This window comes from Bipolaris sorokiniana (genome assembly GCF_000338995.1).
Source record: "Bipolaris sorokiniana ND90Pr unplaced genomic scaffold COCSAscaffold_2, whole genome shotgun sequence".
Classification (NCBI taxonomy): domain Eukaryota; kingdom Fungi; phylum Ascomycota; class Dothideomycetes; order Pleosporales; family Pleosporaceae; genus Bipolaris; species Bipolaris sorokiniana.
The window spans coordinates 2,891,662-2,911,443 of NW_006911896.1; the positions used below are offsets into that span (position 1 = coordinate 2,891,662).

Here is a 19,782-nt window from a genome sequence, read left to right on the forward strand (position 1 = left end):
CAAGAAGTGTAGTTGTCGTGCGTTGAATATATATACATGGGACATCATAAAGGAAACTTACAATCACATGTCAGCGATAGTAAGCTCCGACCATACTCTCAGACAGAGAAAATAGGGGCTACCATCGAATGACAGCATGCATCCGCAGAATTATGCACAGCATTTCGTCCACGCTCTAAAGTGATTCGGCGGTCCTCTATACACAGTCGAGGGGAGGCAGTGCAGCTCCATGCGGCTAGCACCATCAGTGCCAAGAGATAAGATTAGATCCGCACCTCTCTAAGCGAATTTCGACACTCGTGCATCCCGACTTCACGAATCCGACGTCAGGAACGACTCTCACGACAACACCCCACTGCTGACTTTTAGATTCCACATCTTCAGTACGCACTCCGTGCCTCGCTCACCTAGACATCCGCTTACATCGTTCGACAGAATCAGCCCAACATGGTCAAGAAGCGAGCGTCCAACGGCCGTAACAAGAAGGGTCGCGGCCACGTCAAGCCCATCCGTTGCTCCAACTGCTCGCGATGCACTCCCAAGGACAAGGCGATCAAGAGATTCACCATCCGCAACATGGTTGAGTCTGCCGCCATCCGTACGTCTCACAAACGACCCCCGTACCGCACCAAACGGCCATAGACATCGAGGTGGCGAGCGGATTTTGGGTGTCCAAGACTGACAAAACCAGGTGATATCTCCGATGCCTCCGTCTTCCCTGAGTACACTGTCCCCAAGATGTACCTGAAGCTCCAGTACTGCGTCTCATGCGCTATCCACGGCAAGATTGTCCGGTACGTCACGCCTCTACAAGGAATTGATGCGCCCGTATTCTAACATGCCCAGTGTCCGCTCGCGCGAAGGACGCCGCAACCGTGCTCCTCCCCCACGTGTTAGGTACAACAAGGACGGAAAGAAGATCAACCCCAACCAGGCTGCTGCTAAGACCACCACTGCTTAAGCGGGGCGCGGGTATAGAAAGGAATTGATCACGGCGCTTGGTGTGGGTCTTATGGTTCTTTCGGAGTGTCATACTGGAAAATGCATGAATTCACGGAAGATAGGGCAGGCCAAATGACGAATCATGGTTGAGGCTCGCTCGGAATTGCCTGCTTGAGCACCGAGAGCTAGCTATGAGCTTGTAAACGAATATCCAAGTCGACTTGCACCATCTTCTCATTTACTCTGGTGATGTACATGTGTTCGCTCGGCAGGGGTGGACACTACACTTGGCAGCAGGTCCTTTTATCGGGGTTCCAAGGCTTTTCGCGGTTATAGAGAAAGTCACTCTTGTCTGGTGCATTGCGCGAAACGAAGTGACGTCAAGCATGCAACATACGTGGCATACAGGAGGAATGTCAATTACTGCAATACCAAGGGCGTCTGTCCTCCCACCCCACCAGCATTGGTAAGATCCACATGTATCATATCAGTTTCGGCCTCAGTCACTTCGTTTCTTTCCGTCGTCGTCCATACTCTTCCTCCCATTGGTGGCTTCAGGCTCCGTCGTCTCCCAATCCTCAGCATTCTCATCCCATCGATCGAGTTCTTCCTCTACTGTGGGTCTGACAACGCCCGACTCTTGTCCTTCGACATTCTCTCCCAACTCAATATCTCTCTCCTCGTCTCCAGCAACAGCAGTGTATCCGCGTGCGGCTCGCTTGCGCTCGAGCATGCGCTTATGGTACCAATTGCAAAGGCCTAGTGCGAGGAGAGAGCCGAGGACATTGGCTACGATGTCATAGTAGTCGAAGTCGCGATGTATCTGGACGCGAGTTAGCTTTGCTCGCTATCTTCCTCGCTTGAAATCGTCTTGTAGTGCCTATATGCACACTGTTGCTCTCGGCAACTCCGGAAACCTTGTATAAATCTAGGGTGAACTTACAGGCAACAATCCCTGGATGACCTCACTCGCAAATCCCAGGCCGAGCGTACAGACGGTAAAGGTTAGCTGCACCACCTTTCTCCTGTTTGTCTCGAGAATCCAGTAGAAGCATAGGGTGAGCAAGAAGAAGGCTGTGAAGTGGAGCGCTTTATCCGACTGCTTGTACGTGGGGATTTTGTAGTCTGGTGGGGAAAAGCCCGCGGCTGCGCTGATGAAGATGAGGCCAATAAAGGCACCTTTGGGGATGTTAGCATGGCCCTATGCAACTGTCGAGAGTGGGAATTCAAGTGAACAGCATGGACAGTGGGACAATTAGAACATGGCCCTCTACTGCTCACACATATGCGCTGTTCTCGGAAAGGTGTTCAAAGCTCGCTGGCTCAGCGGCGTCAGAAGCTACGTACCAGCAAAGGGTTTCCGTATCCGCATTATGGGCTATTGAGCTGGGTTAGGAGGTCCGGATGGGTGACTTCATGCTCACGGTACGGGAAAACAACTGTCAGAATCGGGCGCAGCGCGGAACTGCAACGTTCATGTCACAAGCTGGCATCTGGCGAACCTGGCCGTGGCCGGATGAGCTAGGCCCAGTCAGGCAACGTTACTGTCGATCACGTGTGGAACCTATGAAAATCAGCAAACCTGGGGTACTCTGTGCTGGGCTCGTCTCAATTCGAGGATACATGCATGGACCTAGCTGCATGGCCTCAAGTAGTCCTGCAGTTGCAGGGGCGCTGCTATGTACGTATGACAAGGCGGCGCTCCACAAGGCCTGAACGTGTTCGCATTACCACACCTCGTCCGCACAGCCATTTCAACAGTCCTTTGGGCGTGGCGTGTAGCATGGCCAGCAATTGAATGCCTGGCTTTTGGTAGAAATACGAGGCATTTGACGTAGCAGACACAGTATTACCATGGTTGCGCCCTGAATGCTAGTGCCGGCCAGCTCGCTCAATGACTTTTTGCCGACTGCATAAAAATAAGTAACAGCCAGACAAAGGCTTTGCATGTGCACTCGAAAGCATCTGCGCGCCAGCAAGTGTCGTTGTGGGGGAAATGTGGTGGCAGAGGCCGTTTGATATTGGGGCGTGGGTGAAGCATGGGGCTCGCGGCGGGAGCATCGCTAACGGAGCTAAGGCGTGCCTACCTAGCCAGACTGGACAGTTGGACCACCTGCTTAAGACAACGACGCCAAACTCACGAGCCGCATCTTCGGCCATCAATAGGCGCGCCCACACCACGTCTTTCATCTCGCAGCCATCAGAAATCCACTCGCTCGACGTAGACCTTCCTTCCATGCTTGATTTTATCGCGTCGCGACACCTGCACCAGGTTGGACGTCGCCCTGAAGGCGGGCCATCCCCGTGAGGCCGCGAACTGCCAAGACCCCCCCACAACCGACGACGACGACTATGTCCCTCGCTGCATCATCATCATCATGTCCGCCATCCTCGCGAGACCGCCCAAACCATGCCCGCTTCCTGCATCAGCCTCCCAACGCGACCCACTTGCGCATCCCCAATGCGCCGCTGAACGATGAGGCCATGTCAAACGCCTCCAACGCGAACCACCTAGGGGATGGGGGAGACATCACGACTGAGGAGGATCCCCGAGCCACGCGCTGGCGAGACCATTATCGGCGCACCGAAGCGCGTCTGGCAGCAGTACTCGGAGGAACATTCGAGGGCGATGCTGTTGATGCTCTAGATAATGCGCCGGGGCCGTCATCCGATGATGTTCCGGCGGCGCATGACGCGCGCCCGGCTATCACACCTAGGAAGCCCACCCGCGCAATTGACGAAGATGACTACGGCGACGATGACGATGACGATGACGAAGAAGACAGTCAGACCTCACCGCTGCAATCGAAAAGCGCGACCAATGGTGCCGCTGCCGCTGCCGCTTCTGCTGCCGCCACTCCCAACACGCCAAGCCTCCTCCGCGTCCCATCCACATCGAACAAATCCGGCCACGACCGGACAGGCACACCTTCTTCAGACCATACAAAGTCATCAGATGATGTGCGAAAGAAACTACAACAAGACAAGAAGGCCGCCGAGGATGCCGCCAAGCGCAGCTTCCACACCCTTTTTTATACTCTCGAGAGCGACAGGGACGCGATGCTGGAGCAACAAAAGCTTGATGAACTCGACAGACAGGTAGAAGCAGAGACTTCTGGCGCGTCTGCCAATGCTCCAGCTGCCGCTGCCGCTGCTGCCCCCCAGCAGGGGACCTTGAGCACCACCAACCTTGGCGCGTCCAGCTTGACCCTCAAGCACCTCATCTCGCGTATTGATGCCCAAAGAGACCGCGTCCATGCGACGGACGCGCAGCTGCGCAGCCTTATCAGTGAAGTCCGTAAAAACAGAAGCAAATGGGCCAATGAGGATCGTGTTGGCCAGGAGGAGCTATACGAGAGCACAGAGAAGGTTCTCATGGAGCTCAAAGCCAACGAGCATGCCCACCCATTCCTCCAGCGTGTCAACAAGCGGGAAGCCCCCGACTACTACAATATCATCAAGCATCCGATGGATATCGGCACCATGATGAAGAAGCTCAAACAACTGCAATACAAGTCCAAGAAGGAGTTTGTTGATGATCTCATGCTCATATGGTCGAATTGCTTAAAGTACAATGCTGACCCGAGCCATTTTCTGCGCAAGAAGGCTCTACATATGAAGAAAGAGACTGAGAAACTTGTGCCACTCATTCCAGACATCACCGTTCGCGACCGTGCAGAGGTCGAGGCGGAAGAGAGGAGAATGCGTAATGGCGACGCTGATGCAGATGGCGCAGACGACAGTGAAGACGAAGAGCCTATTATGGCTTCGCGGGGCAGAAAAGCCCCAAGTAAAGGAGGCAAAGGCTCAAGCACGACAAGGAAAGCCCATCCAGCAGGCCTGGAGGACACACCAGGACCCGAAACAAAACCACCAGTCCCATCCTTGAACAACGCAGTCTCCAACTTGAAGAATGAGTTCTTACGGGCAGACTCGGAAATGGAAGGTAGCGTCAATGGTTTCTCAACACCCCCACCCGGCACAGCAACCCCATTGGGACCAAACAGTATCTCAAAAAATGGTATCAATGGTAGCCAAGCTGACATCTCAGAGGCTGATGGCACTGGTGTCTCAGTCAGTGATGCTTTGGACGAGGATGCCGACTTGGATGACTTGGAGTACAAAACATGGAAACAAGTAACGAAAAAAGACCGAGCTATCATAGCATCAGAAAGACATCGACTCTTCCGCGATGACCACCTCCAGCCCGATGAGCCAGCCATCCTGCGCACAAAAGCCGGTATGCGGAGATGGTTACGACACAAGAAGCAAGCTATTGAAGAGGAGTCTGCAAACGGAGTAGCCACCGCACTTGACGGCAAAGACGGTGTTCAGACAATTGCTGGAGAGTCGCTTGCCGAAGGTATTGAGGGTGAAGAAGAGCGTCAGATCCCAGACTATTATGATCCCGTATGCGCTATGCCTGACCTTTCCGAGCGTTTACAATGGGTTGAGGACGCCGAGGGTCAAGTGATTCCGCAAGTCGAAGAGTACATGCGCGTCTTCCCAAAAGGACAATTCGTCTCGCCAGACAGTGCACTCGTGCATAAGTTTGACAGTAACAATCACACACTGCAAGAGACAAGGAAGATTTGCGCAAAGATTGGCATTGTCAAACAAATGCAACTTCAGTCCCAGGTAAGATTTCCGTCAATGGACGAAAGGATGTTGATCGCTGACTGTTCGTAGCTGTATCAGAATCAATTTCAAAGATATGAGCCGCAGCCATTCATGGAAGCAGACATCGAGCCAATGGTTACCTCAGAAGATGGTCCAATCATGGCTCCTTATATCTGTCGCGCTGCTCTTCAACGAAGTGTCGGCAAGATATTTTATCATGCTGGCTTCGAAGAGTTCCAGCCCTCGGCTCTGGATGCAGTAACGGATATTGCAGCAAAGTTTTTCCACAATGTTGTTGCAGGCCTTGGGGTCTATCGTGAAACACCAAAGATGAAGTCTCATGCTCCAATCACGCTTCCAAATGGTCAAACTACTAACTGGACTCCGCGCTTTACACAAGAAGAAGCTGTGCTCCACTCTTTGCATGCCAACGGTGTCGATCTGGAGTCTTTGGAGGCTTACGTCAAGGACGACGTCGAAAGACTCGGAACGAAGCTGGCCGGCATGCACGACAGAATGCGGTCATACTATGCCGAGCTTCTGCGGCCAGCAATCGAGAATGCTGGCGCTGACGGCGCTGGTGCTTTCAATGATGGCAGCGAACAGTTTGTAGGAGGTGACTTTGCTGAAGACATCGGCGAGGACTTCTTCGGATTCAAGGAACTCGGCCTTGATGTCGAATTCGGACTTACTGCCAGTGTACCATTGCACCTGCTGCAGAACAGGGTACACAATGCCTATGCTAGACAAGACAACAGGTATGTACTACAGTGTATTTGCATCATGATTCCGCTAACCGTAACAGCAACGTTGCCACTACTGGTGTTATCATGCCTGAGCCACCCAAATTCGAACCCATTACCCTTCAGACAGCGGAGCACCAGATCGGCCTTCTCCAGAGCTGGCTTTACAGCAAGCTTCACGACAACAACAGCCAGCCGCTTGTTGAAGATGACGATCTTCCGCCCAAGCAACGCTTTCCCAAGCCTCGTTTGCCACCTACTGGCAAGATTTCGAGTCCTCGCAAGCGTCCGCTTAGAGAGCAGCAACAGATGGCGCGTAAGAAGCGCAAGCTTGATGAAGAAAAGGATGAGAATGGCAATGATCAGAGTGGTTACATGAAAGGCATTGGGAAGCCTATTGGTAAACTAAAACTTGAACCAGTGCAGAGAGACAACCACAACCTGCAAGAGCCGGAAAAGGAAGATGGCAGCGCACATGGGATGCCGAGTCCACCGGAGTCATTCTAGGAGCAACAAGCCTCTAACAAACTTCGTCGGCTTGATAGGAATTACAGTCTCATCTGGCCATCTCTTTCACAAGGTTTCTTCTTTCTAAAAAAAAATGATGCGATGACTCTGAGGGACAAGAGTTCATGCGTTTTCTTTCGCAATCATTTTACTTTAATCAACCGAGAAAGTTTTTGTTCTTGCTGCTTCCTTCCGATGACGACGAAATTTGGAGACTCATTACGGGTTTATGTCATTGTTCTCTTCTTTTTTTTCAATCTCGCGGTACCATCATCTTATTCTGGGCGTTTTTCTGCTTTCCCCCGTCTTTGTGTGTCTGTGTGTCTTCTTTTTTTCTTCCATATTTTCACAAAGCTGACGAGGACCTGGCTTCGTTGCTGGTCTATCTGAGCGCTTTTTTGTCTTACTAGACTGGGAAAGAGAGCGAGAGAGAGAAACTTTGGGGAGACTTTATGGACCCTGTATACCCATGTTTGCATTTCGCGCTGTGGTGCCCCCCTTTCTGTGAGTGTGTTCACTTGGTTTTCACGTATAGCTTATTTTTGATTACGTCGGGGTGCGTTATGAGAACTTGGATTGAACATATCTATTAGATTCCTGAGAGTGAATATCGTGATGAATGACTACTTTATATGTGTTATTTCAAGGCCTGTCTGATCATGAAAGCGGAGACTTCGGACAGGCGAAGTGACTGTACTTACATGTGTGTTTGCAGGGTTTGATGTTTAGATGCTGACGATCTACGGATATGTTGGAAGTTGAGTGGTGTTTACGTGGACTGTGCCCTTGTGCGTTTGTTAAGTGTTCACGTGTATCGTTTGTCGATCACCTCAGCGGTCAAGACAATATTGGGAGAAGTGGCGACTTGCAGAGCTGCTAGGATGCCTGCTAGGCCAAAGAGAACAAACGAAGACGATAGAGTACTATGGAAAGCTGACAAGCAAAAAACCATAAAAAGTGTAATACCAAGTCCGACTATATTCAGCTGCGCGTTGCCGTAGCTGAACTAATCTAATAGAGTTTGAGTAGCAAGTAAACGAAGTGCAATGTTTGTACGAGTGCATCGCCGAAGAATGATAGTTGTTGTGAACACAACAGCCGCAATGAATTGAAAAAAAATTGGTATTTTATAGACGTGAGATAGAAGGCACGCGAGACATTATAAAATGCAATTCTAGGATACGGGGGAGGGTGCATGCTTCCTTATCAACAAGTCAGAATTATCCTTACCATAATGCAGCTGAAATGCGACTTTAGGGGTTAGTCCGAGAAAGCCACATTATCGAAAGATATAAACAGGGTGTCTGGCGTTTGCAGTGTCTCACCACAAGGAGTGGATCCGGAGGCGATGATATGCCTCGATTCGATAGGTGGCCGAACTGAAATTGGAGGTTGTTATTAGCGCATTGCCTTTTCCCTTGTACGCGGACCCTTCTCTCCGTTACAATTCCACTCCCTCGTCCAGCTCGTCATGCCTGCTGCGAATCAGCTCAACCTAAATTTCCATTGACGTCATTTGCTTTCTTCTGAGCAGCTAAGTTCTGCTGCTTGTTTTCTCGCGCCCCCCGGCGACAACTTGTTGGTTTTGAGCTAACGTGCCACGAGGCGTGGATCATCTCGGATGGGACTTGGGACCTGGACTTTCTTTCTTCACGACACCGACTTTCCACTCCACATTCATCAATTGCGCGCGCAAACCCGCGCGCGCTCATTTCATACTTTCAGTCGCCCGGATTTCTTACTGCGCATTTTTTGCTCAGCGCCACTCATTCACACCCACTTTCCTTAATCTGTCCTTGCAGTTTTCCATTTGTTGCCCAACCTCTACTATCTCTCCGACTTTTTTCTCCGCATCATCATGGCGCCCAACGGTCATTTGGCTTCTGCCAAGAAGGGCACTCGTAAGTCTCGCGATGCTCAGTCCTCATCGTGGATGGACAAGCATGGCTTCGAGGAGTACGAGGCCTGGAAAGAAGCAAATCCCGACACTCGCCTTCCCTACGATGACTGGAGGCAGTCGAATCAACATGCCAGCGGCCTCTCGCTGTACTATACGACTTTGCGCATTTTTGAAGAGTCGGATTCGAGTGTGCGTCAAATCTCATCATCGAGTTCATTTTTTGATGTTTGCTAACAACACCAGGACGAAAATGGTCAGCCAGTCAAAGCTAAACCTCAACCCACCAAACCACGTGGTCAGGTTGGCCGTCCTAGGAAATCAGCAGCCATGAATGGCAATGGACAACCGCGTTCGGCTGGAACCGCAACGCCGTCCAAGGCCGGCAACTTAGAAGACTCAAGTCCCTCTGCCAAGAAAAAGCGAAAGGCACGAAAGAAGCCACTTGTACGTATTATCCACGCATCATGCTCAAAATTGCTAATTTTGTCAGTCGGAGGAGATTATCGCATCAGCGAGTGATAGTGATGACGCTGCCAAAGACCCTGAAACCTCAACACCGGGAGCTGAGACTGCAACACCCGCGGCTCCTACCATTACCATTACCATGAATGGCAAACGCAAGACTTCTACTCGTAAGGCTAGGAAAAAGCCTATTGTGAGTGTGAATGTGCACCTCACTTTCGTTCACTAACGCGCGTGCAGTCGGAAGAAACTATCTCGCCTGAGGACGAGCTCGACGATCCAATGGATATCACGATCGATGAGGTTACGAAGTCCACGATCGCGTCTCCGTTACCTGTCCGTTCTGGTATGTGTTGCACAAAACCATATGTGAAACTTTGTACTCCACATTGTAATGCGCTGCCGCCTATTCACCTCGGACCCTCAGCCACCGTTTTTCCATGACAGCGGACTTTCAGATTCCGATTATCTTGATTTTTATGCTCCGGAAAAATGGTTGACTAGTTTACAGCTCCGAAGTCTCCAGTCACAGCACCAGCTACAAATCCGCCCAAGAAAAGTCATATCCTCAAGCTCAGCACAAGAAAGACACCAAAGAAGCAGGAACTTGTACGTTTGATTCTAGGACCGTCGATTTGTTACTAACAAGTCAAAGTCCGAGGAAACTGTGACAGAGGACGTTGGTGAGGCCAATGCTTCTTTGCAAGCGACACCCAGCACGTTTGGCAAGGGTACCCAGCCGAGAATTTCTATTCATACAGACGCCACACCCAAATCAAATGGCGATCCAGATTCTGCTACTGCTTCGCCTGTTTCGACAAGCGCACCGAGCTCAACCCGACGCGGCCTGCGCACTCGCAAGCCTGCTCAACAGAGGCCTTACTACCATGATTCACAGCTGTTTGAGGATGTAGAGCCAGGTAACGTCGATGCCCATGACCAAGAGACTATGTCATCTCCTATCGTACAGAGCAGAAGAGTATCCATTGCGTCGCTTAGCAGGAATGTTGACGACGCACTACTGGCCTCGCTGGACGAAGAAGCCATGGCGCTGCTACAAGAAGAGGCCGAGTCAGAACCCACCAAACCAAAACACTTCAAGGGAAAGGGACGCGCTTGGAAGAAAGAAGGTTCGGATGAAGACGAGGACTATTCGCTTGCTGCGAAGAAGAAGGCAGCAAAGGCAGCGAAGATGAAGGCAAAGGGCCAGGTGCCCAAGAAGCGGGGTCGGCCAAGGAAGAGCGGACGTTCTGAGGAGCTTGTTGGTGAAGATACTGACGAGGACAAAGAGAATATAAAACGGAAGAAGCCTCTTCCACGCAAGAGCGCATTGTCTGAGGAGATTATACAGGATAGTTCGGATGGCGGAGAGGGGGACAAGGAGGAGAGGACTATCGTAGAAGAGGGTTCGGTACAAACAGAGAACACGGCTGAGCAAGAACACAATATTGAGGAAGAAAATAGACTCGAGGAAGATAATGGCGAAAAAGAGGAAACCGCAGAGAAAGAGGAGGTACCAGTGGGGAACAAGACCATTGTCGAAGACGAGGCGAAGGTCGGGCAAGAAGAAGAGCAGAAGACAGAACAAGAAGAGCAGGAAAAAGAAGTAGTGACGGTTGAAACGGAGGCGAGGGTTGAGGGAGTTGACCACGAGGAAACCGAAGAAAAGGTAGCAGAGGAGAAGAAAGATGAAGAGGTGCAGAAGGAGGAAGGAAAAGAGCAGAAAGAAGAAGCTCCAGTGGCTCCAGCCAGCCCGCAAGACCGATCATGGACACCCGAAGGTCTACCAAACCCCACACTTCTACCTAACGACCACGGAAAAGACGAGCCGGCTTCCAAGATAGACGATGAGCAGGAGAGAGCTAGTCCTTTCCGAAAAAGCTGATTGAGGTATTTCTCAACGGCCTTTTTGTAAGTGACCAACCACTCTCAGCACGTGTCAATATCAGATTGCTAAGACGGCAAATTCAGAATATGTTTTCACAGTTGTCGAGTTCAGACACTCACTTTATTTTCCTTTGTCAATTCCCAAAGAAATAGAATATTGGTTTTTTTGAAGGATGGTTACGATTGTATTGCTGAGTAGTCTAATAAAGTTGCGTCCCCTGGTTCTCTTTGTTGGGATGATTGCATGCAAAATAGGATTGAGGAAATGTAGCACTTGGACGTCTGTAATAACACGTTTGAAGCTGGTAATAGATTTATGTTGTTTGCAGTTTTTTTTGTTCATGGACACAGGTGTGATGCTTGCTGCCTTGTAAAGTGACAATGTGTGAAAGGGAAAATACAAGAGATTTTGCATGGCTGATACTTTTATCTCACCTTCAAAACCTCACCCCCCTCAACTTCGCAAAATAATACAAAAGCCCAAAAGCCAAACCCCCCAAATGTCCCCCATGCGCAATCGTCGTATTCGCACTATTAACGAAATACCCATCATACACTGCGTAACCTGCAACCAGTCCCCAAAGCGGCACAGGCACAATCCCATAAATCAGCACTTTGGCATGCGGCGCCAAACAAGCCGCCACACTACTAACTCCCATGACGACGCCTGAAAACCCCATTCCCCTCACGGTATCGCGAGCGCGGGGGCCCTGGTCCCTCATCTTATAATACCTCGAAATCAAGTACCCCAGCCCCCCAGACAAGCCCGATCCCAATGCCACCGTCAAAAACCTCGCTGGCGTAATGAGCGGCGCAGCAGATGCCAGGAACTGACCGAGGAAATAAAACGTAAACATATTGGAGAAGAGATGGAATGCATTCACATGCGTAAAATTCGCCAGGAGAACGGGTAGGTAACTTCCGGTTTTGAATTCTGAGAAATTTAGGGTCCAGGTCCTGAGGAAGCGGTGCCAGGGTCCGGGGAAGCCTTGGGCGGCTTGCTGCTGGAGGTACATGGCATAGCTGAAGACGGCGATGTTGGTGCCCATGAGGGTGTAGAGGACTTTGGTGTTGGCGCTTACTCGGGATTCATAGGAGGGGCGGGGGTTGCGGTAGGAGTAGTGCCGGAAACGGGGGAGGTTGAGGGAGTGGGGTGGCGGTCGGGATGGGGAGAAGAAGGCGGGGGGTTTGGTGGTGGGGTGGGAGGTGCGGAGAGCGCGGAGGGCGGTTGAGAGGCGGAGGAGGGATGACATAGTGGGTTTTGGGGATTATCTGGGTGTTGGATGGTGTTTGGAGTGTTTGGAGTAGTCCAGTTAGAGAAGCGGTCCAGATGGCAAAGTCCAAATGTTTGGAGTTGATGCTCCTCCAGATAAGTGCAGTCCCGTAGAAACGTCGAGATTCCTATCGTACTTTTATCTTACATGTTAGATTATGCTTCATAGAATAAATTCCGAGATATCTTGCTCACGTGCGTTTTGGTATATCAGAGGAAATGTAATATTGGTCTAATCCAGATGCGGCGTTGCACAGGAAACCGGTGAGTCTGTCCCAATACTATGTATTATCGTACACGAGGCCGCGCCCAGTGAGGCAGCCCAGATAGGAGGGCTACAAGGAGTGAATTGAAATACAAGTGAAATAAGGACTTTACTTACAAAGCTTGTCACAGTCAAGGCAGCGACGTCAGAAAGCCCAATGACAAGCACGCACGGACCGTTGCCCTCCCCCATCTTCAAGTTCCTTCTTGCATAAAGCGGCCCGCTCAGCTACACCACCACCACACAAACCACCCGTCGCCCACCCAAAATTGCACTCCCGCTCTTGCGCTCAACCTCCAAAGGCTCTCGTTGCCTCCGACCCACCGTAGCACTACTCGCGAAAACCTGCACCTACACATACACATCGCCATTCGCACCACGTACAGGCGAAACACCAATACTGCGACTATCTCTCTTGGGGTTCATTCGGCTTCCTCGACGCAGCAAACGTACCACCAAACATCTGAATTCGCGTCTCTATTAGTCACGAGACCTGATCATTCCTCCAGCTTGCCGGCCCCCACTCTCTTCGGCATACACGATACGAGCTTCCACTTGAAAGCCCCCCACTTCAGCCCGTGCTCCATTCATAACTTGCGAACCTTGACGTCTTGATCAGCGACCCCACCTCCGGTGGACTCTACACATACACAATGACTTCAGAAATCACGAACCAACTAGCGGCAACGCAGCTGAGGTGAGTCGGCCGAGAGTGAGTGAGAGGCTACAAGCACACGTGCTGACACGTCTAGCGATGCCACACCGTCAGGAGAGGCCAATTGGAAGGCTGGACTGAACGCGCCTGTAAAGGATGCGCGACCACAAACAGAGGTACGATATGCTCGCACACGGAATGCGGGGAAAAACATACTAACACGCGCGTAGGATGTTACTGCTACCAAGGGACTTGAATTCGAAGACTTCTTTATCAAGCGCGAGCTGATGATGGGCATCTTCGAGGCTGGCTTCGAGAAGCCGTCGCCCATTCAAGAAGAGACTATCCCTGTAGCACTTACCGGCCGAGATATCCTTGCACGAGCGAAGAACGGTACTGGAAAGACTGCTGCCTTTGTCATCCCCACCCTCGAGCGCGTAAACCCTAAGAGCCCAAAGACACAAGCCCTCATCCTCGTACCCACCCGAGAACTCGCCCTACAAACCTCTCAGGTATGCAAGCAGCTGGGAAAACACCTTGGAATCAATGTCATGGTCTCGACCGGTGGTACGGGTCTCAAAGACGACATCATACGATTAAACGATCCTGTCCACATCATTGTTGGAACACCAGGTAGGATTCTGGATTTGGCTGGCAAGGGCGTAGCAGACCTTTCAGCTTGCCAGACCTTTGTCATGGATGAGGCCGACAAGCTTCTTTCTCCTGAGTTCACCCCGGTTGTGGAGCAGCTGCTTGGCTTCCACCCCAAAGACAGACAGGTCATGCTCTTCAGTGCCACCTTCCCCATTGTCGTGAAGAGCTTTAAGGTATGTTTCATGACGCTCCAGCCGTGACAACCCTACTGACACAGCCCAGGACAAGCACATGAACTCCCCGTACGAGATCAACCTAATGGACGAGCTCACACTTCGTGGTATCACGCAGTACTACGCTTTCGTTGAAGAGAAGCAGAAGGTCCACTGCTTGAACACCCTCTTCAACAAGCTCCAGATCAACCAGTCTATCATCTTCTGTAACTCTACGAACCGAGTCGAGCTCCTCGCTAAGAAGATTACCGAACTCGGCTACTCGTGTTTCTACTCGCATGCTCGTATGCTCCAGCACAACCGTAACCGCGTTTTCCACGACTTCCGTAATGGTGTATGCCGAAACCTTGTCTGCTCCGACTTGCTCACCCGTGGTATCGATATCCAAGCAGTCAACGTTGTAATCAACTTTGACTTTCCCAAGAACGCAGAGACGTATCTGCATCGTATTGGTCGTTCTGGTCGTTTTGGACACCTGGGTCTGGCTATTAACCTGATCAACTGGGAAGACCGTTTCAACCTGTATAGGATCGAACAAGAACTTGGTACTGAGATTCAGCCCATTCCTCAGGTCATTGAGAAGAACCTCTACGTTTATGAGTCGCCCGAGTCGATCCCTCGTCCTATGTCTAATCAACCGCGTGCTCCTGCTCAGATCCAGCAACAAGAACAGGAAGGTGCTGCACGCGGAAACCCCAACGCCCGTGGCGGCTTCCGCGGTGGACGCGGCGGCGGCGGTGGGTTCCAGGGACAACGTCGAGGACCTCCACAGAACCAGCAGAACCGTCAACAGAATGGCCAGAACACTCAGCGGAATCCTAGGCCGCAGCCCGCAAACCCACCACAGGCCTCGTAAGGCCGGCTGCCGCTTCTGGCGGGACTTGGCCATTGGAGTAGTCTTTTGGTTTCAACAACTGGTGCATTTTCCATGTCGCAACTTCTTCCTGCTCGGGGGCCGCAACAGCACTTGGCGGTGTCATTTGCACATACATATTCTGGCGTTTTTCATTTGTATGCAATTATGCAAGCAGCCGCTGACGACACGATACGGGACACCTGGACTTTTCTTTCTCAGGTACCACGAATCGGATCATTGGCGCAATACGGTTTTAACGATCTGGACCATCTTCTATGTACTATATCAAGGGTTGCCTGGGTCGTAACTGTTTTCTGCTTTTTGTCGGTCGGCTGGTCTTGCCGACTTACTTTCTTGAGACGCTTTGTCTCCGCCTTGTCTCCGGTACATCTCAACGGTTTTCGTCTACTGCATCATCTAGTTTTCCCTTCGTCCTCATTTCCGTTCTCTACCCAGCACCATCGGCGGTTGGTATAGTCTTTCCAAAAGCTCGGATCCTTTCTTTATCCAGGATTACAGTTAGTACGATCGTCTTTTGTTCGACCCTGCCCTGTTTTCGATGGCTACTCGATATCTGTAGCCCTTCTCTTGCTACAGGTCGCTTCTCCCCACCATATCCTTTTAACGTCATCGGCCCTGGACACATGCTATTTGTTCAAGGCTGAGCACACCTCTACACTCGATCCGACCCGATACGTTACATGTTGACTTGCATGTCATTTGTTATGGAAATTTCGCAGTTCCTCTCCCTCCTCCAGGAACTGCACCCAACGAGCGCTACGAATTGGCTCATTTCAAAGTTGGTCATCTTCTTGTTGGCACTGCCAGCGAGAGAACCTGACTAGTCTGGGGGTTGTCTTCAAACTGCGTTGGAGTCGGTATGTCGTATTATGGACATACTGCATGAATCAACGTATGCTTTGTGCGAACACAACTATAACGTGGATCTTGGAAGACTCTCCCCGGTAGAAGGAAAAAACAACAAAAACCTCGTGTCTATATGATACTCAATAGTAAAATTTTAAAAAAAGCCTTTTGCGGGCCCGGCTGGAAAAGATGGGATTACGAGCATGACGACTGGCGTCATGGTATGACTGCTGTTGAGAGCAATCAAGCAACAATGATTGCCTGACATGGTATCTAAATGAGCTCGAAGCTAGTCTATACATCTTTTCCAATGCAAACATCTCTTCCCTCAATTCTATGATGTTACTTTTTGACCTTCGTGACCTCTATAGCCTCTTATTTAATCTGTCCAACAATACTACTCACCATGACAGCAGCCTCTCTCTCCAAAGTCACTGTCGCATTACTACTACTACCTGCACCCTTTGCCAAATTACTATTCCCAGGAAACTGACTCCCCCGATTCACACACTCCCTCACCAACTCTCTAACCTTCTCCTTGTTACTCTTCAGCATCCGCGCAGACACTCCCCCTCTATTCATCAAATCCTGCACTCTCGGCGCCATATTGGACGCCAGTGTACGCCAGAAATAGCTAGGAAGGGACGACGTATCTAGCGCTTGGAGTAAGGGTTGTAGTAAATTCGTTTGCTGCTGCAGTGGCGCGGGCAGAAGGGGATGCGCCGGTGTCTTTATCGACTCCAAAAGCGACTGCAGCGCAACTATATTCTGACATCTCGCTGATATCTCGAGCAACGCGCGGTCGAGAGACGGGAGTTGAGCTAGAGCGCGGGCGAGCGAGGCGAGCGAGGATTTGAGTTGGGTTTGGACGTGATCTTGGAGTGCGGTGAGCATAAGACTTGGCTCGAAGTTCTTGGTGGACGAGGATGATGGTAAAGGGGATAACAAGTAGAGGGTCTGCAAAGCGGAAGTCGTGCGGGCTTTTGTGTCTTCGTTTTGGGAAAAGGTGGATGCGGAAGAAGCAGCAGCAGCAGAGAAGGAAAGTAGGGAGGACATTGAGAATTCCTTGATTACTTGGTTGGCGCGCGAGGCGATGCTGCGTTCACCTGGGATTACGAGTTCGGCTTTTAGAGTGCTGATTGCGTTGATGCGGTCGAGACCTTCGCCTTCTTCCCCTGGTTTCGAGGCAGAGAGAATCTGGCGGAGGGAGAGAATAGTGTCGGTAGAGCGCACCATGGCTCGGTGGTCTTCCTTCTTCGCGCTGCCTACGCCGCCCAGCTCTGCCATGCGGACTTCGAGTTGGCGGCCGAGCATCAGACAGCGGGCTACTGCACGCCCCAGCTTGACCGTCTCGCATAGTCGTTCGGCAGTGAGTTGGACCTGGGCGGCGACTTCGTACCGCTCAATGACTTCCTTTTCCAGCGTGCGGTACGACTCGGTCAGACTGGCGACTTGGCCTTCCACCTCGTGCAGGATGCGCGCACTCGAGTCTGCATGTTCGCGCGTGTGTTCTAGCAGCGGCCATGCCGACTTGGTCGTAAGCGTGTCAATGTGTGTGTCGACTTCCTGGACATCGAAAAGAACGCGCGACAGCGGTGTCGACAGGTCTAGCGGGGTGTCGGAGGGGTTGTTAGTCGAGAGGACGAGCGTGTTGGCAAAGGACGTTGCCGAAAAGTCTGGGTCGAGAAAGGCTTCATAATCGATGTATGAGGGTTCGGCGTCGTCTTTGGACATGGCGGCAGCTAAAGAAGAGTCCCGTGCCGGGCGCAATGGAATGAATGGCTTGCTGGTGAGAGAGCTGCGACAGGGATGCTTATCTTAGCGTGCTGGTGCTCTAGGTATCACGTACAACTACCCAGCATCACCATGCTAACCAAGTAGCCAATCGCTTGACCTCAATACTCCGACCTCTACCAAGCTCGGATCTCACCAGGAAATTGACCAATCTCAAATTCTTACAACGAATGCTCAATTGGGACATGCTCATCTAAGGGTTGTACAAACGCTTTGACGTTGGCACCGTATCCATTGATTTGACACATTGAAATCGCTATGCTAAAAAGGGGACATGAACACCAAAAGCGCCTCCAAGGTATACAGCACCGCCTTTCATCCCATAAAAAAACGTTGTATTAAGCGCCTTCACTTCCAAACTCCTTGGTCCATTCAGCACTGCGCTGCAGATCTTCACCACTAACCGTCGGTCTTGAAGCCTTGATGGCCTTGATGAAGTCCTTGACCTTGAGAGGTGGCTCGAGCAACTGGTCGCCATCGAGATCTGTCCATGATTTCTCATGCGCTTGTGGGTCGCCAGGAGAACAGGGTGTCCATTTCGTTTGGCCATCGACTTCGACGGGCTTGTAGTGTGTTGCCGTCTGAATCAGACGTACAGGCTGCATGAGCGCGTCCTGCACTGCAATGGAAATGTCGGAACCAGAATATCCCTCGCTAAGCTCTGCCAGCTTCCTGTAGTCTGCCTGGTTCAGTTCGCAGGGTGTGTTTCCGACCGCAAGTTCAAACATCTTCATGCGCGCAGGAAGATCTGGTAAGCTAATGTGTACTCGTCGTTGGAATCGTCGCCGGATAGCAGAATCGAGCTGCCATGGAATGTTTGTTGCTCCAAGGATGAGCACACCTTTTGAGTCTTTGCCTACACCATCCATCTGTACCAGCAACTCAGTCTTAATACGTCTTGAGGCCTCTGATTCGCCTTCTCCACGGGGACCACAGAGAGCATCGATTTCGTCTATGAAGATGATTGAGGGCTTGTTCTCGCGTGCCATGCCGAAGAGTTGCTTAACAAGACTGAAGATATGTTAGTCGTGCGCCTTGTATAATGAGACTCATTGTGACTTGCCGTTCTGATTCACCCATCCACTTGCTCACAAGATCCGAACTGGATACACTGAAAAAGGTACTGTTCGCTTCGGTCGCAACAGCTTTTGCCAAATAACTTTTACCGGTACCAGGTGGCCCATACAGCAATATACCTTTCCATGGTTGCCTCTTTCCGGTGAAGAGATGTGGAAACTTGATGGGTAATATGACAGCCTCCTTGAGTGCTTCTTTTGCCGCTTCGAGACCAGCTACATCCTCCCACCGAATGTTGGGTTTCTCAGAAAGGATAGCGCCCGCAAGCGCACCACGGAGCTTCTTAGAGTCAGCGTCCTGTTCGCCTTCGTCGTCGTCACTGTCACATGTTAGCATGATGACACTTTAGCTTTGTGTTTGCAGTTGTCAATACCCTCCGCCCTTGCCACTACCGCCTGCTGACTTGCCATTCGAACCCATGGCTGCTGGTTTCTTGCGATTCGAGGCGTCGTTCTGATTCAGATGCTGCTTGAGCTTTTCGGCGCGCTCCATGTATTCGGCGACCTTGCCACGAATCATTTCCTTGGACTTTTGGTTCTTTTCCCATTTTAGAGCCAGCATAAAGAGCTCCACTAGCACTCATCAGTATGCGAGGTACTCAGGCTACATTCTGTATCACTAACAGGCGCTGTAGTATAGCTGGTAGGCCTTTTCATATTCACCCGCTGTATCAGTCTCAATGGCCTTCTTGACCGTTTCGATGGCCCGACCGAGGAAATCCGCATTGCTCATGGCTGGTAACGTGGGCGTGAACCGTGCTCAAGGACGTTGTTGTGGGTGGGCGCGTTTGTGTACAGTCGAGAGCAGGCAGGTGGGGCACGCACGAGCCGTTGAAGACGGTATATTTGGGCGCACACGGCGGGTAGTATGAGGTCCCAGGACTTTTTGCGGAACTCGACAGAGTAAATTTGGCGAGGGATTGCTTGTGGTAGGCTGTTGTCGCAGGCAGCGGGCGTGGAGAAGACCGTCAAGTTGCCATAGCCCATGGCCATGGCCAAGGCCAAGGCACCTAGCCCGCCCCGCGTTACTTCTAACCGCTTTGGGAAAGTTTGTTCTCCCACTTGCGACCTGCGAGCATACGATACCGAACTCTCAGTCAAGCCTTAC

At 51.2% G+C, this 19,782-nt stretch overlaps 8 protein-coding genes across 8 annotated transcripts; 4 read left to right on the top strand and 4 right to left on the bottom strand.

Moving 5' to 3' along the window:
- Window positions 1–447: 447 nt before the first annotated feature.
- Window positions 448–961, top strand: COCSADRAFT_79823 (uncharacterized protein; the record flags this gene model as incomplete). Its single annotated transcript, XM_007698196.1, has 3 exons — window positions 448–598; window positions 692–794; window positions 847–961. 3 exons carry the CDS (start codon window positions 448–450, stop codon window positions 959–961), a joined length of 369 nt encoding a protein of 122 aa, XP_007696386.1.
- A 480-nt stretch (window positions 962–1,441) lies between these two features.
- COCSADRAFT_157294 (uncharacterized protein) lies at window positions 1,442–2,314 on the bottom strand (the record flags this gene model as incomplete). Its single annotated transcript, XM_007698197.1, has 3 exons — window positions 1,442–1,765; window positions 1,886–2,121; window positions 2,290–2,314. The coding sequence occupies 3 exons, from the start codon at window positions 2,312–2,314 to the stop codon at window positions 1,442–1,444; spliced, it is 585 nt and encodes a 194-aa protein (XP_007696387.1).
- Window positions 2,315–3,294: 980 nt separating this feature from the next.
- Window positions 3,295–6,812, top strand: COCSADRAFT_23288 (uncharacterized protein; the record flags this gene model as incomplete). Its single annotated transcript, XM_007697195.1, has 3 exons — window positions 3,295–5,580; window positions 5,632–6,320; window positions 6,368–6,812. 3 exons carry the CDS (start codon window positions 3,295–3,297, stop codon window positions 6,810–6,812), a joined length of 3,420 nt encoding a protein of 1,139 aa, XP_007695385.1.
- A 1,463-nt stretch (window positions 6,813–8,275) lies between these two features.
- On the top strand, window positions 8,276–11,388 carry COCSADRAFT_109973 (uncharacterized protein). Its single transcript, XM_007698198.1, has 7 exons — window positions 8,276–8,901; window positions 8,956–9,156; window positions 9,203–9,367; window positions 9,415–9,520; window positions 9,686–9,783; window positions 9,830–11,085; window positions 11,146–11,388. Exons 1-6 carry the CDS (start codon window positions 8,671–8,673, stop codon window positions 11,057–11,059), a joined length of 2,031 nt encoding a protein of 676 aa, XP_007696388.1. The 5' UTR covers window positions 8,276–8,670; the 3' UTR covers window positions 11,060–11,085; window positions 11,146–11,388.
- Window positions 11,363–12,705, bottom strand: COCSADRAFT_109975 (uncharacterized protein). The gene is made up of 2 exons (XM_007698199.1): window positions 12,530–12,705; window positions 11,363–12,470 (listed from the first exon to the last, which is right to left on the bottom strand). Exon 2 carries the CDS (start codon window positions 12,312–12,314, stop codon window positions 11,499–11,501), a length of 816 nt encoding a protein of 271 aa, XP_007696389.1. The 5' UTR covers window positions 12,315–12,470; window positions 12,530–12,705; the 3' UTR covers window positions 11,363–11,498.
- Window positions 12,706–13,033: 328 nt separating this feature from the next.
- Window positions 13,034–15,075, top strand: COCSADRAFT_277961 (uncharacterized protein). Its single transcript, XM_007698200.1, has 4 exons — window positions 13,034–13,296; window positions 13,352–13,430; window positions 13,485–14,081; window positions 14,131–15,075. Exons 1-4 carry the CDS (start codon window positions 13,253–13,255, stop codon window positions 14,935–14,937), a joined length of 1,527 nt encoding a protein of 508 aa, XP_007696390.1. The 5' UTR covers window positions 13,034–13,252; the 3' UTR covers window positions 14,938–15,075.
- Window positions 15,076–15,890: 815 nt separating this feature from the next.
- Window positions 15,891–17,598, bottom strand: COCSADRAFT_277956 (uncharacterized protein). The gene has a single exon (XM_007698201.1). The coding sequence runs from the start codon at window positions 17,536–17,538 to the stop codon at window positions 16,180–16,182; it is 1,359 nt and encodes a 452-aa protein (XP_007696391.1). The 5' UTR covers window positions 17,539–17,598; the 3' UTR covers window positions 15,891–16,179.
- Window positions 17,599–17,770: 172 nt separating this feature from the next.
- COCSADRAFT_135201 (uncharacterized protein) lies at window positions 17,771–19,630 on the bottom strand. Its single transcript, XM_007698202.1, has 4 exons — window positions 19,299–19,630; window positions 19,049–19,247; window positions 18,662–18,994; window positions 17,771–18,609 (listed from the first exon to the last, which is right to left on the bottom strand). Exons 1-4 carry the CDS (start codon window positions 19,405–19,407, stop codon window positions 17,937–17,939), a joined length of 1,314 nt encoding a protein of 437 aa, XP_007696392.1. The 5' UTR covers window positions 19,408–19,630; the 3' UTR covers window positions 17,771–17,936.
- Between the last annotated feature and the right edge of the window lie 152 nt (window positions 19,631–19,782).

Bases quoted from the DNA above. Each gene is read 5' to 3' on its own strand.
- COCSADRAFT_109973 (XM_007698198.1), top strand. From the start codon at position 8,671: ATGGCGCCCAACGGTCATTTGGCTTCTGCCAAGAAGGGCACTCGTAAG. The intron at 8,902-8,955 runs GTGCGTCAAATC...TAACAACACCAG, and splicing joins TTGAAGAGTCGGATTCGAGT to GACGAAAATGGTCAGCCAGT. The intron at 9,157-9,202 runs GTACGTATTATC...TAATTTTGTCAG, and splicing joins AGGCACGAAAGAAGCCACTT to TCGGAGGAGATTATCGCATC.
- COCSADRAFT_109975 (XM_007698199.1), bottom strand. From the start codon at position 12,314: ATGTCATCCCTCCTCCGCCTCTCAACCGCCCTCCGCGCTCTCCGCACC.
- COCSADRAFT_277961 (XM_007698200.1), top strand. From the start codon at position 13,253: ATGACTTCAGAAATCACGAACCAACTAGCGGCAACGCAGCTGAG. The intron at 13,431-13,484 runs GTACGATATGCT...ACACGCGCGTAG, and splicing joins ATGCGCGACCACAAACAGAG to GATGTTACTGCTACCAAGGG. The intron at 14,082-14,130 runs GTATGTTTCATG...GACACAGCCCAG, and splicing joins TTGTCGTGAAGAGCTTTAAG to GACAAGCACATGAACTCCCC.
- COCSADRAFT_277956 (XM_007698201.1), bottom strand. From the start codon at position 17,538: ATGTCCAAAGACGACGCCGAACCCTCATACATCGATTATGAAGCCTTT.
- COCSADRAFT_135201 (XM_007698202.1), bottom strand. From the start codon at position 19,407: ATGAGCAATGCGGATTTCCTCGGTCGGGCCATCGAAACGGTCAAGAAG. The intron at 19,248-19,298 runs GTTAGTGATACA...GATGAGTGCTAG, and splicing joins CCAGCTATACTACAGCGCCT to TGGAGCTCTTTATGCTGGCT. The intron at 18,995-19,048 runs GTATTGACAACT...AACATGTGACAG, and splicing joins GGTAGTGGCAAGGGCGGAGG to TGACGACGACGAAGGCGAAC.